The 17,739-nt window shown below is 42.6% G+C and overlaps 1 protein-coding gene across 2 annotated transcripts in view; it reads left to right on the forward strand.

The window, feature by feature from the left end:
• Positions 1–86: 86 nt before the first annotated feature.
• Positions 87–17,739, forward strand: part of dnai3 (dynein axonemal intermediate chain 3) — a 28,653-nt gene continuing 11,000 nt past the window's right edge. The window contains exons 1-16 of one of the 2 annotated variants that reach the window (XM_052461992.1): positions 87–235; positions 772–853; positions 1,019–1,063; positions 3,266–3,450; positions 6,243–6,347; positions 6,591–6,740; positions 6,898–7,097; positions 7,377–7,493; positions 8,547–8,737; positions 9,703–9,827; positions 10,517–10,606; positions 11,334–11,426; positions 14,064–14,186; positions 16,317–16,390; positions 16,739–16,892; positions 17,178–17,274. In XM_052461992.1, the coding sequence (XP_052317952.1) occupies positions 805–853; positions 1,019–1,063; positions 3,266–3,450; positions 6,243–6,347; positions 6,591–6,740; positions 6,898–7,097; positions 7,377–7,493; positions 8,547–8,737; positions 9,703–9,827; positions 10,517–10,606; positions 11,334–11,426; positions 14,064–14,186; positions 16,317–16,390; positions 16,739–16,892; positions 17,178–17,274 (1,798 nt within the window). In that variant the 5' untranslated portion in view covers positions 87–235; positions 772–804. The remainder of the gene's footprint in view (positions 236–771; positions 854–1,018; positions 1,064–3,265; positions 3,451–6,242; positions 6,348–6,590; positions 6,741–6,897; positions 7,098–7,376; positions 7,494–8,546; positions 8,738–9,702; positions 9,828–10,516; positions 10,607–11,333; positions 11,427–14,063; positions 14,187–16,316; positions 16,391–16,738; positions 16,893–17,177; positions 17,275–17,739) is intronic. The other variant, XM_052461996.1, reaches the window with a different exon arrangement.

The following is a 17,739-nucleotide window of genomic DNA, read 5'->3' on the forward strand; positions in this document are numbered from 1 at the left end:
TAAAAGCGCGAGTGAGCAACAGGTGTCTTTTGCGGGTTGTGTGGTAAAATATGCGCGGCCAAGTGGGAGGCTTCATTTCAAGTGGCCGCGACTGGCTGTTCAACCTGTCCATCAGCTAATTTGCTCAAGTAACTACTAGCAACCAAACTGATGCAGGAAACTTGTTCTTGAAGCTGAACAGCGAAAGTTGGGGATTTATTTTGGTCGCTGAGAATGAGGGAACCCCGAAATTAATGTACGGTAAACATAAGGGAGGCCTTTGTGGTTATTTGAACATGTATATTAACATCTAGCTAGCTACATAGCTAACACGATTAACAGCAACATTTAGCAGTCAGACGAATACAGGGCTGTCTATCTCGAATAATGTTGTAGCTAATGTTAGCCAGCTAGAATGAGCTGTAGCTGACGTTAGCTAACTAGCCAGCCAGAGACCCAACCAGCTAGCTAATTCCACCAACTCGTTTACACACTTTATAGTTCCTATTCTATCATCAATGTTTTTTTCTGAACACAGTTTAGTTTCGCCCTGTGTAACCACTGTCTCTAAAAATAGAAGAGTAGCGAGTATGTGCCACCGGATGTCGCCACAGCATATGTTTTGGCTATCCATCTCTAAACTAGGCTAAAAATCACAGTGAACAAGGCTCACTCCATTTACATAGATGTTTATTTTTAGATTAGACACATCTAATTTATAGACAAAAGAGAGTAGGTGTATACGGGTGTTTGATACAGCACAGTAACTCTCAATATCTTAATGCCCCACAGCAAATATCTCTGTGATTAGGCTTAACTGCAGAGATGTCCACAAAGAGACCCAAGAGCACAACCACTACCAGTAAGGGGAAAGGTATGTATGATCCCTTCAGTACATCTGACTTCTTTTGTATCATACTTCACCTGTCATGTTTATTTTCCTCATTTTAATGATACTAATGCAAATGTACATGAAAAGTAAAATAAAAGTACATCAAGTATGACAATTCACATTTTCTGCTGTTTTGAATCAATGTAGACAAAAAGGCTGATGAGTCGTCTGCAGGAAGTGTTGCAGGGTCTGGTAAGATTTATTTGATGCATTATATAACTATTTAATCAAAAATGTTCCTGAATATTCCTGGCTCTTTTGCTGTATATCAAACTTATGATACTGCAATGGCTATAACTTCGATATAGAACATTAAGTGTAAACTACCCCAGCATGTGTTCAGTGAGTTCCCTGGGTTTTTGGCTGCTCCAGAAATGTAGACTGCTGACACTGTTCCTCTGCTGATTCCCATGAAATTTCATAAACCATTAGCAACCTGAACTCTGCTTTCTGAATAGGCCGGCGATGGGTCCCTAACAAGGTTTGGGAGTAACCGATTACATGTTATCAGTTTTTATTTTTACTGTAACTGTAATCAGTTATGTTACCAGCAAAAATATTGTAATCAGATTACATTAAAATACATTGACTGTTTTCTCAATGACATTTAATTCAACATTGAAAAATGCCGCAAGTTTAAGTTTGTTCCAACTGAGCAAGTCTGACCACAAGTCAGAAACCACTATGTTGACACCAAAAGTATTTGATGGACCCATTTAGTTTTCTAACACCTCTTAATGGGTAAGTAATCTAAACGTAACTTTAAGTAATCAGATTCCGTTACTGAGTAAAATTTTGGACAGGTAACTAGTAACTGTAACAGATTACATTAGAAATAAACCTACCCAATCCTGGTCCCTAACACAAAGGGTCATGTGAAAACTATTTTCCTTAATTACTGCAGCCTCTGCCATAGTAGAATATGACTATAGCCTTACAACGTAGTCCTAAGGCACTAATTCCCCTCTTGTGAACAATCAGGTCTGTCTGATAAACACCTGCATGATCTACATCTTGCCTCTCATCACATTACCATCGTAGCAGAAAGAAACACAGTACACAAATGTGTTCCTGTTCCACAACAAACAAGACAGAAAACAACATCTTTCGGCAAACTACCCTCCTGATTGAATGACAAGCCTGTATTTGATTGCTTCCATCTGTGTAAGAGGGGCTGTATATCCTATGCATGCTTTTCTTGTGAGCGTGGGTGTACTGTTGCAAACCCTGTGGACATACACATAACTGTTGGTATATTTCTCTACAACTCAATCTCATACCTTCATTGTCAGAGGGAGAGCTGCTTTCAGGGTGTTTCAGCGCCACCCCTGCAAACATGCTTTTGGTCTTCCATCTCAATTTGAAGTCTTATCAAATGCCGGCCAGACCAGCAGAAGGAAAGGGGTATCTTTTTACTTTAGATTAGGTCATCGGCTATCATGTAAAGGGAACATGATAGCATTATGCACTTGGGAGGGTTGTCTCACTTGATGCAGTATGATAGAGCCCTATTGAATGTAATGTGTTGAAGAATAGTTGGAGCTATATGCTTGGTCTATCTTCTGTCATTTAAAGAGATGTCTTAGACAAACTCCAATACATGTACTGGATTCAAAATGTGTGGTGTTGGTGGTAACAATATGATTCACAAACACTTAATGGATTTTACCTTGAAAGGGGATAGCACCTGTTTTTCATATGTTACATTTAACCTCTCATCATCACTCAAGCATAACATATTTTCCATAATTACCACATGGCATGTTTAACACATCACCCACTGTAAATGAATGGTGTGAGTTTCCACTACAATAATTTGGCATGGGCGCTGGTGGTCTGAATACAAAGGGAAGACACACCTAGTTGGGAAGTGATTACTTAAGTTGTACTTCAGCATTCTCTGGGTCTCCTCAGCCTCAACCCTGTGGAAAGGCTTTGATGCAGGCCACAGGTGAGATGAGAGCTATAATTATGCAAAGCCCTGTTTACTATAGTATGCAATGCACTGTAAGCCTGTGTTTATGTCCAAGATAAGTTTATTTTAGTAAGTATACAAGAGAAGCTTCCTAGCCTGTTTACCAAAAGGCTTCAAAGGGAATACTGTTGTGCTCTGGTGTTATACACATGGCGTTACTGGAATCATGTTGTTCTTCTGATTGTTTGTAGGCTGGTGATGATGTTTGTATTATGCTTTTTTACAATCAGATAAAACACAATTAAGAACAGTGCTGTACGTTTTTGTATTTGATCTTTTCTGGTTATGGCAACTGGGAATTGGAGGTACACTAGGGTAGGCCACAGCACAGTAAAATGTATTGCAACAGAAAACAGAAGTATGTGTTCTTATTGGACAAATTCCCTGAACAGTCTGACCCTTGTCCCCCTCACATCAAGGTCATCCTAATGACATCTTGCCCTTGACGTTGACCTCGGCTACCCAGGAGCTGTTTGGGTGTCGCTGTGATGAGGACGTCACGGGGGACAACCCCTACAAGATCCTGAGGAAAGAGGACATTGTGCAGGACATGAGGATGAGGGCAGCTGTGTCTGATTTCAGCCCCATGAAGCAGCTGGTGCTGGTAGGCTGATCTCTATGTCATTGTTATTGTTGTCATACAGAGGAAGCATAAAGGCAATCTCGTGTGGCTCAGTTGGTAGAGCTTGCAAAGCCAGGGTTTTGGGTTTGATTCCGACGGGGGACCAGTATTAAAATATATTAACTCACGACTAAGTCGCTCTGGATAAGAGTGTCTGCTAAATTACTAAAATGTCATATCCTCCCAACCAATATGACGATTGATTCACATGGCCTCATGTTTAGGTTGAGAGGTCTAGGTTGCCTCAGTTCCTAGCCTGGTCCCATATCTGTTTATGCTGTCTTTAACCATAACAAAACGGTCGCACCGCCTCTGTTTTAGTAAAAAGCTGATGGATGGGCCTGGAGAAATGTAACCACTCTTAGATTAATAGATGCAAGGACTGACCCTCCATAATATCAACATTATTGTTTTAACCATGCTATTACATGTACAATGTTTACAAACATTGGGGGAAAACAAGCTTATATTTTGGGGTGTCATGGAGTGTGACAGTTGAACTAAGCTCATGAGGCATTTCTAAGTTATATTCTTCAAGAATCAATGGATTGGCATTTTTCCTATTTTGTTGCCTTACAACCTGGAATATTTTTTTGAGGGGGGTGTAATCATTTGATTTACACAACATGCCTACCATTTTGAAGATGCAAAATATATATTTTTTGTTAAACAAACAAGAAATAAGACAAAAAACTGAACTTGAGCATGCATAACTTATCACCCCCCCCCCCCCAAAAGTCAATACTTTGTAGAGCCACCTTTTGCAGCAATTACAGCTGCAAGTCTCTTGGGGTATGTTTCCATGAGCTTGGCACATCTAGTCACTGTGATTTTTGCCCATTCTTCAAGTCAAAACTGCTCCAACTCCTTCAAGTTGGATGGGTTCTGCTGGTGTACAGCAATCTTTAAGTCATACCACAGATTCTCAATTGGATTGAGGTCTGGGCTTTGACTAGGCCATTCTAAGACATTTAAATGTTTCCCCTTAAACCACTCGAGTGTTGCTTTAGCAGTATGCTTAACGTCATTGTCTTGCGGGAAGGTGAACCTTTGTCCCACTCTCATATCTCGGGAATACTGAAACAGGTGTCCCTCAAGCATTTCCCTGTAATTAGCTCCATCCTTCATTCCTTCAATTCTGACCAGTTTCCCAGTCCCTGCCGATAAAATACATCCCCACAGCATGATGCTCCTACCACCATGCTTCACTTTGGGGAAGGTGTTCTCGGGTGATGAGAGATGTTGGGTTTGCGCCAGACATAGCATTTTCCTTGATGGCCAAAAAGGTACATTTTAGTCTCATCTGACCAGAGTTTCATATGTTTGGGGAGTCTCCCACATGCCTTTTGGCGAACACAAAACGTGCTTGCTTATTATTTTCTTTAAGCAATGGCTTTTTTTCTGGACACTCTTCTGTAAAGCCCAGCTCTGTGGAGTGTTTGGCTAAAAGTGGTTCTATGGACAGATACTCCAATCTCCGCTGTGGAGCTTTGCAGCTCCTTGATCTTTGGTCTCTTTTTTGCCTCTCTGATTAATGCCCTCTTTGCCTGGTCCATGAGGTTTGGTGGGCCCTCTCTTGTCAGGTTTGTTGTGGTGCCATAGTCTTTCCATTTTTTTTGTAATTGATTTAATGGTGCTCTGTGGGATGTTCAAAGTTTCTGATAGTTTTTTAGAACCAAACCCTGATCTGTACTTCTCCACAACTTTGTCCCTGACCTGTTTGGAGAGCTCCTTGATCTTCATGGTGCCGTTTGCTTGGTGGTGCCTCTTGCTTAGTGATGTTGCAGACTCTGGGGTCTTTCTGAACAGGTGTATATATACTGAGATCATGTGACACTTAGATTGCATACAGGTTGACTTTATTTAACTAATTTTGTGACTTCTGAAGGTAATTGGTTGCACCAGATCTTATTTAGGGGCTTCATAGCAAAGGAGGTGAATACATATGCACCACTTTTCTGTGGTATTATTTTTAGAATTTTTAGTATTTTTAAAATTTTTAGTATTTTTTTTAGAATTTTTTGAAACAAGTTATTTTTTTCATTTCACTTCACCAATTTGGACTATATTGTGTGTGTCCATTACATGAAATTCAAATAAAAATCCATTTAAATTACAGGTTGTAATGCAACAAAAATAGGAAAAACGCCAAGAGGGATGAATACAATTGCAAGGCACTGTATATATATATATATATATATATATATATATATATATATAATTTATAAGTCCAAAAATGGATGTAGCAGCTACAGATTGCCCCTTTAAGTCTATCAAAAGTGTGCAAGTTTGAGCATATTTTTCTCCTCACAAACATCCTTTCTGAGTTTAAGTAATCATCTAGTTTTTCAAAAGAATCTGTAATCTGATTACAATATTTTAGCTGGTAACATAAGGGATTACAGTTACCATGCCTTTACATGTAACGGATTACATGTAATCCGTTATTCCCCAACCCTGATCATCAAATATCACTCCGCTGTGTGGAGTAGTGCTGTTTCCATGGTGACGTGTGTGTGTGGTTGTTTGTCCTCTCTAAGACCTTGAGACAACAATTCAGGTTCTCACTGACCAAGACCCCCCCCCAGCCCTTATAAATGATCTACTAGTTCACGTTTCACTCACAATGGCACCCATTAAGAGTAAAAAAATCTGGTTTTGAAAATATATCACTGTTTTAGTCAAATTGTACTTACATGTTATGCCAACCTGCTAGTCTCTGTGTGTGCAGTGCACTGTGCTCTCAATACCCTCTCTCCTATGTGATACAACAGGACTACCCTGAAGATGAGCTCCTCCTGGTCTACGACAGAGACTTCATCTACGGATCCAGCTTCTACCTGGTTCTAACAGCAGATGCCAAGGAGAGGCACCTTAAGGTGAGTCCATTTACCACCAGTATTCTCCTCTTCAGAAGAATAAAAAAACATTTTAAAATGTACTATGTGATATACTAGGGGGAAAACGCCCTTTACTACTGTATATGAATGATAAAGTGATTCTAAAATAAGTAAAGAAAGTAATGATTCAAATTCAAAACATCTAAAGAAGAATATCATTCATGTCTTCAATATAATCCCTATTACTCATTACAGTGTTCTCTGTATGTCTTGCCCATGTAGCCTGTAGTGGCTTTGGGAGTTGAGGTAGCTTTGGAGCGGGAGCCGTCGGAGGTGTTTGCAGCACAGAAAACCTCTGAACCCCAGCCCTGGATCTCTCTGGGCAGCGAACAGGAGATAGAGGAAGAGTCTGTCACTGACTCCAGACCCAGAGTAAAACACCGGAACAACATTTAGGGCCCTAAAATATAATTCAAATATCAAAACAGAAAATAGAATTGTTACTAAATGATTGTTCTTAATGAATTAGATAATGATCTAATGGCTAAATTGTCTCTCATTCATTCTTCTTTCTCCTCCTCCGTCTCAGTTGAAGTATAGGATCTCCAGGGTGCGGAGGGAGTTTGGGGCACCGATCTTCTTCTCTGACCGTAATGCCATGGAGACCAAGGATGGCTTCATTGAATGTACCCCCTACCAGGACAAGAACTTCAGCCTCAAGCAGATGGAGAGACACACTGGGGTGCAGACTATCCCCAACCTCAAGAGCTCCAGCACCCAAACACAGTGGTAGGTCATGTTGTAACTAGAGCCAGGTAGAACAGGGGAAGAACATAGACCATGGTACAGTCCTGTAGCTACTAGTCCACATTGGCAGTACCGAACAATGTCAGATGTGTTGTAATGATTCATCACTTTTTTTTAATGAATCATTACAATGAATCATCAAATGCTTTATCGTTTTAGAATGACTATACCCTACTATACCCTACCCATACTGAAAGATTATCTGAATTGAACAATAAGCAAAAGTTTGCTTACTTTATCCATTATTGTTCTGTTCCATAGGACATATCCAAGGAGTATGTGCACGCAGTATGAACCCAGAGAGTTCAGCGAGGAGAAGAAAGAGAACTGCCTCCAATCTGAGAAGCTGAAGAATTTTGTCAACTCTGTGGCCTCCAGGTAAGGGATCATTTAAATTATGGATACGATCGAGTCTCTGGGGCTCAATGGGAGCGTTTTAATGCATGGAATGACTGAAAGCCAACCAGAGTTATACATTATAGTGCAGCCTTGAGGCCTTGAGGAATCCACTCTCATACATTATGAAAGCCAAGGCCTGATCAAGATATGCACAAAGTAACTTATGGATACTTAACTTTTCTTCTGGCAATTCTCCATGGTTTATGCTGATGTATGTTTTCTGCTCATTATCTAAGCTCTAATGTTTTTTAAAGTCAATCTAAAATAACATTTTATTAACTAGTATTCGATAAAGTCCTATCCTATCTGTATACCATCAATCTATTACATGTTCTACATTACATCCTGTTCTGTACATCAGACTAGTCTGGTTACCAATCTTTTTAGCTAACTTTCCACTCCTTGCCATTCCTGAATATTTGGCAAATGACTGGAGTGACAAGGAGTGGAATGTAATAGCTGAGCAGAGACAGGATCCAGGCGAACATAAAAAATAAAACATCTGAGAAGGAGAGATGAGTGTATTACTTAAACTATATATATATATTTGAAGTAATCTTTCGTTAGTCAGCACCTCACCTGACGGCCGAGATATACTGTGAATGGGTTAGCTGACAATGTCACAAAAATGGTTTTATACTCTACAGCAGTAACTCGCCTAACCACGCTATGGCCGCCTGCATGTGGGTGCTATAACAAGCTCGCAAGCATGCTAGGTAAGTGCTAAATATCAACAGCCACTGTCAGCCAATCCAGTAGGGGTTGGAAGCTATAGTGAGCTTCGATTGGTTACTTGCGCCGTAATATCGCTGTAGATTTGCATAAAGTTCAGCTTTGCCCAACTTTAGTCCCGCCTTGTTCAGCTCCCTCGCCCATGCTCGCATCGCCCAACGGTCCCCCCGCCCACTCTACTTCTTACAACTTTCCTTCCATTGAAAATGAATGGGAAGCTGCTGTTTCACCGTGCGATGCCGTCTCGAGTGTATACGCCCTGTAAAGATGTGTGTGTTCTTTATTAAATGAACTTCCCAGGTTTGAGATGGCCATCCAGCAGAATGAAATCATGGATGTGTTCTTTGACGACTGGAAGGCCCTGAGTGAGGAGGACAGTGGCTACGGACGGAAGGCTGACCCACACCTGAAGGAGTACCAGTCCTTCACTGACCTGCACTTCAGCAAGGAGAAGACCATCAGCAACATCAACTGGCACCCCACCATCAACGGTAAGGGACAGGAACATCATAGAAATAGAGTTACTAGAAGGGGCGTTCCCCTTCAAGTCAATGAGGCTTTAATGGGTTGGCCGGTGGAAGTACAGCAGGAAGCGTCCTCATTAACCAGGAGGTAGTAATCATATTTATATGAGGAACCTGTAAATCTGTTCAAACAACCAATAAGCTTTGAATTGATTGTAACACCCATACAGTAACCCATACAGTAACTGATGATGATAAGTATTCTGTATGTTCTGTTCAGTAGCGGAGCATTACCGTTCCTTCATTTTGACAGACAGTCACCCCTGTATATCACTGTCTGTCTGCTAAATGTAAATGATTGCACTGATCTTTTTTTGGGCCACAGTAACAACCATTCATAACCACAGTCACACTGCAGACCCTTCAATACAGGAGGTCTGTGGCACCTTGATTGGGGAGGATGGGCTCGTGGTAATGACTGGAGCGGGATGGTATCAAATACATGTGTATGGTTTTGACAGTGGTTATATGTGGTTGTGGGAGTTTCTGTATGGTTCTGTAACGTTATGACAGTGTTTATCAGAATCACCTTTAAGTACATTTACATGTGCCCGGAATTCGAGCTGGCGAAATAGTGCTAAACAGAATAAACAGACAGAAGGTACAGACAGAAGGTATAGACAGAAGGTACAGGCAGAAGGTACAGGCAGAAGGTACAGGCAGAAGGTACAGGCAGAAGGTACAGGCAGAAGGTACAGACAGAAGGTACAGACAGAAGGTATAGACAGAAGGTACTGGCAGAAGGTACAGGCAGAAGGTACAGGCAGAAGGTACAGACAGAAGGTACAGACAGAAGGTACAGACAGAAGGTACAGGCAGAAGGTACAGGCAGAAGGTACAGACAGAAGGTACAGACAACATCCACATACAGATGGGTATACAGACACAATCTGTATTACACATAGTAAGAAAGAATATGTGGTTGTGTTTAGGTGTGATAGCGGTGGCTGTGACAGAGAGGCTGTCCTTCGAGGACAGGATCAATGGCTCCACTAAGCTGCTCCTAAACCCCTCCCTCATTCTCTTCTGGAGCTTCTCTGATCCCATCAACCCACAGGTATGGTATGGCAAAGTCTTCTCTTTCATTTCATCCTCTTCTACCTCTCTCTCTCTGGATAAATCCTCACTGACAGCTTACAAGCAATATCTTTCTTCTCACCCTTGACTCACGTCAGATCTGTTTGAGATGAGCTCTCTTAAAAAGAGAATGGCTTTAGAAGTTGCTTTGAACTGTCATTCAACGCCTTTGTTTGGTTAAGTTGAAGTAAGAGCCTCTTAATTAATTACAATTGAGTTGAGCAGTCGAATTTACCCAAGGATAATAGAGCCATTATAAAGTACTGTATATGAGGTGGTTTAGGGATTAAAAAAAAATACTGCAATACATTTTCAGCAGATTCAGCTCTGCACTTGTTAGTAATATACCAAATTCAGCTTTGCACTTGTTAGGAATAGACCACATTTAGTGCTGCACTTGAACATAATGTAGCCTAACTCATTGTTTTGCATTACAAAGCTGTTTCTCTGTTATTTTTTTGTTTGTTTTATGTTCAGTGAAATGGAATCATTTGCACATGGGATTAGCCAAGGCCATAGATTTAAAATGCTGAGTGTGTTGAATGACTAGAATAAATAAATACATTCGATGGCAAGGGACCATGGTACTTGAAAGTCTCTCTCTGCTTTGAAATGTAATGCCTCAGCCCACTGTAACGCTGTGGGTTTCTCTTTTTCTGCGGTTTGCAGTTGCTGTTGGAGTGCCCAGACGACGTCTTCTCCTTTGAGTTCTGCCCTTCCGACCCAAATATTATTGTTGGTGGCTGCATGAACGGCCAGGTTCTGACTCCGTCTCTCTCTCTCTTTCTCTCTCGCTCTCTCCATCTCTTTACTGCTAAGTTATCATATTTCTATTGCCCTCTTTGGTGCTGCTGACCAAATGTTTCTCTCTTGATGTTAATACTCCCTTCAACTACGTTCTCTCTCACTCAGGTTCTTTGTGCTGTTATCATCTCAGGTTGTGTTATGGAATATGGGATATATCCAGCCACGTATTTCCCTCTCTCTCTCCCTTCCCTTTCCCTCTCGCCCCTCCTGCTCCCTCTCCCTCATCCTCTCTCCCTTTCCCTCACTCCCTCCTTCTATCCCTCCCTTTCTCGCTCCCTATCTACCTACCTCTCTGTTTCAGTGCCCACTAACTGTCAGCACTGTGGAGTTTTTCTTATGAGGCCGTATTATATAACCATCTCAGGAGTAGATTTCATTTCCCATGTCCTCCTCCGTCCCAGGCCTCACTGGCCTCACTGGCTTCATTTCAAGGGAATCTGATAAAACAGATAAATAGCTGTTTATAGAAGGTGCAGCTTTCTTTTCGTTCTCTCCTTGTTATCTTTATCCTCTTTGGCCATTATCCTCCATTGTTTTCTCCATGTTTTTTTTTCATGAAATGTTCATATTAAACTGAAGCATTAATAATACGTTAAAAGGAGAGGGTTTTATGAGAGGTGAAGGTGTAGTTGTTGATCCACCCTGAGTAATACACTTATTTGTGTTGTTGTCATCTCAGGTTGTGTTATGGGATATATCCACCCATGTAGAACAATTACAGGGCACACGCACCAGTGGTGGAAAGAACATAGCAGCAAACACCAACGCTTTAGTAAGTACTAATCAACATTCTGTCCTGATCACACTGATCATCCCAATGGCATGCTTCTGCATATGAGGTCATTGCAAGTCTATGAGGGGTCCCAATTCTGGTTCATAATATTATCTTCAATCTAGATGCCCAGTTCTAGGCTAAGTTTTAGAGTTAAAGCCCTGTGACACAGTGAAATGATGACACATTGGCTTGCCGGGTTTCTCTTCATCCTCAGCCTTTAATTAAAGGGGAATGCAGCGGTCCTGATGGTCCTTTTCAAGCCAACCCTGGCGATCACAGCAAGCCAGACCTAACCCATATACTTAGGCAGCTTAGCCCCACAAACCTCAACTCTGTCCAGGTCAGACCTAACCAAAGCCTGTTACAAGGGCAACATTACTACAACATTATAGACCATCTCTGACCTAAACTAACCATATACCGTGGCAAAACCAGCCTTAACTAGTAAGCAGAAAACCTGGAACCCCAAAGCTGCTGCCTGCCACATCCATCCCATTTCCAATGGGGTGGGACGTTTCCAGTATTGCCATATTCATTAGTATCGTGGCAAGGAAACAAAACATGAAGCGGATTTAACTTCTTTAAGAAACAAACATGGAAACAAATATCATTATGTTGTCATCCAGACTCACATGTATTTATTTTACAACCTATAGCACACAATATTTTACAGCAGGTTTTTAAAGAACTAAAGAGTTTGGTCAACTTCATGTTTTCATGTTTGCAGTGGAAAAATATTGCAATACTGTTATCGTCACAGCCCTAATATCCAACCTTCATTAGTCTCTATCTCAGTTTATTCTTTCTTTATTACCTAGTAGAATATGATAGCAGCTGCATCCGTCTTCCTTCCCTCCATACACTGTGTCCCTGTTCACTCCAGAGCCAACATCCAGTATCCAGAGTCAACAACACCAACACACACACCACACTCCAGTTGTTGCCTAACCACTCTATGCCCTTGATAGGTCTTTCATGGCCTAAAACACACACACACACACACACACACACACACACACACACACACACACACACACACACACACACACACACACACACACACACACACACACACACACACACACACACACACACACACACACACACACACACACACACCACACTCCAGTTGTTGCCTAACCCCTCTATGCCCTTGATAGGTCTTTCATGGCCTAAAACACACACACACACACACACACACACACACACACACACACACACACACACACACACACACACACACACACACACACACACACACACACACACTCCAGTTTTTGCCTAACCCCTCTATGCCCTTGATAGGTCTTTCATGGCCTAAAACACACACACACACACACACACACACACACACACACACACACACACACACACACACACACACACACACACACACACACACACACACACACACCACACACTCCAGTTGTTGGCTAACCCCTCTATGCCCTTGATAGGTCTTTCATGGCCTAAAACACACACACACACACACACACACACACACACACACACACACACACACACACACACACACACACACACACACACACACACACACACACACACACACACCACACTCCAGTTTTTGCCTAACCCCTCTATGCCCTTGATAGGTCTTTCATGGCCTAAAACACACACACACACACACACACACACACACACACACACACACACACACACACACACACACACCACACTCCAGTTTTTGCCTAACCCCTCTATGCCCTTGATAGGTCTTTCATGGCCTAAAACACACACACACACAAACACACACACACACACACACACACACACACACACACACACACACACACACACACACACACACACACACACACACACACACACACACACACACACACACACACACACACACACACACACACACACCTGATTACAGCTATGTGTTTTCAGAACAAACAATGGCAGTTCTATCAGCTAAAGATGTCCTTTACTAGCACCTGTTAATGCCTTGTAAACCCCCCGTACGGTTTTAAGGGAACGTGTGTATGTCCTAACCTGCCATATTCACACCTTTTGTAGAGACAGGCTATGTCTCAAATGGCACACTATCCCCTACATAGTGCCCTACTTTTGACCAGAGCCCTATTGTCCCCGGTCAAAAGTAGTGCGCTACAGTATAAAGGGAAAAGGGTGCCATAACCCAGTAGACCTGCACAAACAGTAACATATACAGCACTCTCCAAGCATGCAGCTTTACTGCTAAGTCTACATCTCTTTCCAATCAGCCAGTGATCTCAGTCTTAATGAGAAACAGAGCCAACGACAGCGGTGGCCAAAGTGCAAAGTGAAATCACATGCACTGCTCTAGGTCCTAAACCATTTAGAGCAAAAAACTAAAGTCCTTCTGTATATAATATAAACCACATTCTTAATTTCCACTGTTAGCAAAGCAACTAACTGTATATTATTTGAATTCTGTCTTTAGTAGAATAGAAAGGAGAATTCTGGGACATTAAAGTATTTCACTCTGTATCCTCCATAGTGCTATTATGGTATGGAACCTGTTGATTGACCTGACCGTGCTTATGCCACCCTGCTGTTTGCTGTTTGCTGTATTGTGTGACTAACACCCTGCTGTTTGCTGTAATCCCTGTGTGTTTGTCACCCCAGCAGGGCTTTGAAGACAAGCGGGAGAATGAAACCCCTGTGGTGCGTTACTGTGCTGTCTCAGGCATAGAGAATGGCCACAAAGCACCCATTACAGACATCCAGTGGCTGCCGGGAACCTTTGAGGTATGGAGTTACTGTAGGGGGATGAGGGGAGGAACTGTGGGGGGATGAGGGCAGGAACTGTAGGGGGATGAGGGGAGTTACTGTAGGGGGATGAGGGGAGGAACTGTAGGAGGATGAGGGGAGTTACTGTAGGGGGATGAGGGGAGTAACTGTAGGAGGATGAGGGGAGGAACTGTAGGGGGATGAGGGGAGTTACTGTAGGGGGATGAGGGGAGGAACTGTAGGAGGATGAGGGGAGGAACTGTAGGGGGATGAGGGGAGGAACTGTAGGGGGATAAGGGGAGGAACTGTAGGGGGATGAGGGGAGTTACTGTAGGGGGATGAGGGGAGGAACTGTAGGAGGATGAGGGGAGGAACTGTAGGGGGTTGAGTGGAGTTACTGTGAGGGGATGAGTTCGATGAACTTGTGACTATTTCTCTCCATCCAGTATGAAGGAAGTTAGTGTTTGCAAAAATCCTGAACTATCCCTTTAAGATGTTTTATTAGCTAATTATTTGATTGTGATTTCTTACCATGGGAAAATACTAATGTGATATGACTTTTCTGTTTTTGTCCAAATGAATTATTCTTGAAAGTTTTGGTCTCAACACACTCGGCTCTCACCACAAATGTTTTACCCCTTTTTTCACCCCAATTTTGTGGTATCCAATTGGTAGTTACAGTCTTGTATCATCACTGCAACTTCCGTACGGACTCGGGAGAGGCGAAGGTCGAGAGCCGTGTGTCCTCCAAAACACAACTCAACCAGGCCGCACTGCTTCTTGACACAATGCCCACTTAACCCGGAAGCCAGCCGCACCAATGTGTCGGCGGAAACACTGTAGTGTCAGCGTGCACTGTGCCTGGCCCACCACAGGAATCACTAGTGCGCAATGGGACAAGGACATCCCTGCCGGCCAAAACCTCCCCTAACCCGGATGACTCTGGGCCAATTGTGAGCCGCCCCATGGGTCTCCCGGTCGCGGCCGGCTGCGACAGCCTGGACTCTAACCTAGAATCTCTAGTGGCACAGCTAGCACTGCGATGCATTGCCTTAGACCACTGCATCACTCGGGAGGCCACACCTTATGAGATCTAAAGTAAATACACTTAACAAAGTACCAACCTACCAAGGTCCAGTGAGAACTGACATTTTTTAGCCTTCACACCTAATTTACACACTGATATTCAAACGCTTACGTTAAAAGGGTTAGCTAGGTCCTCTTATCACACTAATGATTTCTGAGTCTAATTTTGGTATGATGACCCTGTTTAATTTACGATCCAATCTGACTTAAAAGCATTTTGACCGTTACACAATACATTTTTAGCAGGATCTGAGATAGATGATCAGTGAAAGTAATCACAGTAGAGAAGGTCTATAGGAATAGCTTTATAGGAGTGGTCAAGGGTGAATGTCACAACAGGCTTTTAGACATAATTGCTGTGGTCCATCTACGTCAGGAAGCACCATAGAGATCATCTCTATGTCAGGGATCTTGTCAACACAAACCTCCCTAACAGGTCAGAGCAGGAAATGGTAACTCGTATCTTCAAGTGACTTGTCGTGATGCCTATATAGTGCTGTCTTAGTAGTAATATCACTACAAGCCTTTCACACTAGTCTGGGTACCAGTGTAATATTGAGCATGACAATTCCAGAAGGAGTTGGCAAGAGAGCAGAAACAGACTTGACACCCAGGCTACATTCGCATGGTTTTTATTAAAGAGGTGGATAGTAATGAAGTTATCCCTTCCTCAATCTCCTTGTATGCCCTGTGTTTAAAGTGAGTGAACATTCATTGGTTATACCATCTAATAAAGTGTGTCTTTTGTCTTATGTCTAAAGAAGCGTGTGGGTGGTGCAAACGCTTCGTTGCAATCCACGGACAGTCGTTGGTTTAAGTGAAACCAGGCAATTATCAAAGTGTCCCCAGGGAGCCAAACCTGTAAAACCATCGAGGGAGGGATAGCATTATTCTAGGACTAAAATACAGCTGCACAATGGTCTATGCTCCCAAGTGCTCCCTTTTATTAGGACAAGGTTCCGACCCTAAATGGGATATCATTACTCACCGTGACAAGGACTGAAAAGCCTACCTGTGGTTGTAGCAGATATTCATTCATTTTCTCTCTTTCATTCTGATAAGGTCTCTAGAATGGGGGTACCGATGGAGAACAAGAATGGAATATGTGTTCAGATCGTCACCTGCGCCCCTGATTGGTACAAAGTGACATTAATATTAAATGACTGACTAAATGCAATCGTTTTATAAAAAATTAAAAATAGAATATTGAATGAAAAACAATACAATTATAATTTAGATGTATCAAATGTTAGGTCCTGTCTCTTTGTTGGTGTTTTTGTTTGGTCCTTCTGTAGCTCAGTTGGTAGAGAGAGCATGGCGCTTGTAACGCCAGGGTAGTGGGTTCGATTCCCGGGACCACCCATACGTAGAATGTATGCACACATGACTGTAAGTCGCTTTGGATAAAAGCGTCTGCTAAATGGCATATATTATATTATTATTGTTTATTTTGTTCTCCCTGTGTCCGTCTCTCTCCCTACCAGCTGTGTGATGTTCTGGGATATCCGTGCTCCGAGGGTACTCCAGACCATGGCCGACCAGCGGAAACAGAAGGTGGAGGAGAAACCCCTGGAGAATCCTCACGGTGTTCCCAACACCTTCAAACACCTCGACCTCACATGGAAACCACTCATCAGGGTACAGCATATATCATACTGTACCATTACTGATTTATAACAGACCCCTTGGTTAAATGGTAACACTCCTGGTATGACCCCAGAAACCAAGGTTCAGTCTCCACTTCAACCCCTTTATCTACACTTTAATTTTCCCCTACACTTCTGATCTGTCGGAAATACACATAGAAAATATGAAGGGAGAGTGGTGTTCCTAGTGTTGCCTATTTTTGGAATGTACTGTGTGTTTGACAGTTCTCTAAAGGCATTAGATAGATGTCAAAGCTATCGTCTTGTCATGTGTCAGGTTTCCCTGCCTAAGATTGATTCCAGCGGGGAATACAGCCCTTTGAAAATCAGCCTGCGAGACAACACCTGTGACAACCATACAGGTAGCAACGCAGGTGAGTATTTACCTTCTTCCTCTACCGTTTTTCTCTCTCCTTCTCCTTTAGGCAGTGATGCAGGTGAGCATCTCCCTTCCCTCTGTTTATTTCTCTTGCTGTCACTCTTTCTTTTCCTATTTTCATTCTCCCTTTTTTCTAACCCCTTGAAGCAACACAGATGAGCGGAACACTAAACAGCAAGCCAAAACAACATCTGTCTTCAAATCAAGACTCTTAGGAGATAAAGATATAAGAGACTAGTTACTCTTTGTAATGGACCCGCAGGGCACACTGTCTGTGGAGTGTATGATGTGTTTGTCAGTGTGTCTGTACATTGCGTTCGACATGCTTATGTATGTGTTTGAGTGTGCCACTGTCTCAGATTCTACTTTGGATCAGTGAGCACTATGATCAGTGGGGCATGGCCGTCTCTCCCTTCACCACCCCCCCCTCACCCATCTCACCCTTCTCGCCTCTGGTTTC

The sequence above is a fragment of the Oncorhynchus keta genome, chromosome 1 (genome assembly GCF_023373465.1).
Source record: "Oncorhynchus keta strain PuntledgeMale-10-30-2019 chromosome 1, Oket_V2, whole genome shotgun sequence".
NCBI classification, from domain to species: domain Eukaryota; kingdom Metazoa; phylum Chordata; class Actinopteri; order Salmoniformes; family Salmonidae; genus Oncorhynchus; species Oncorhynchus keta.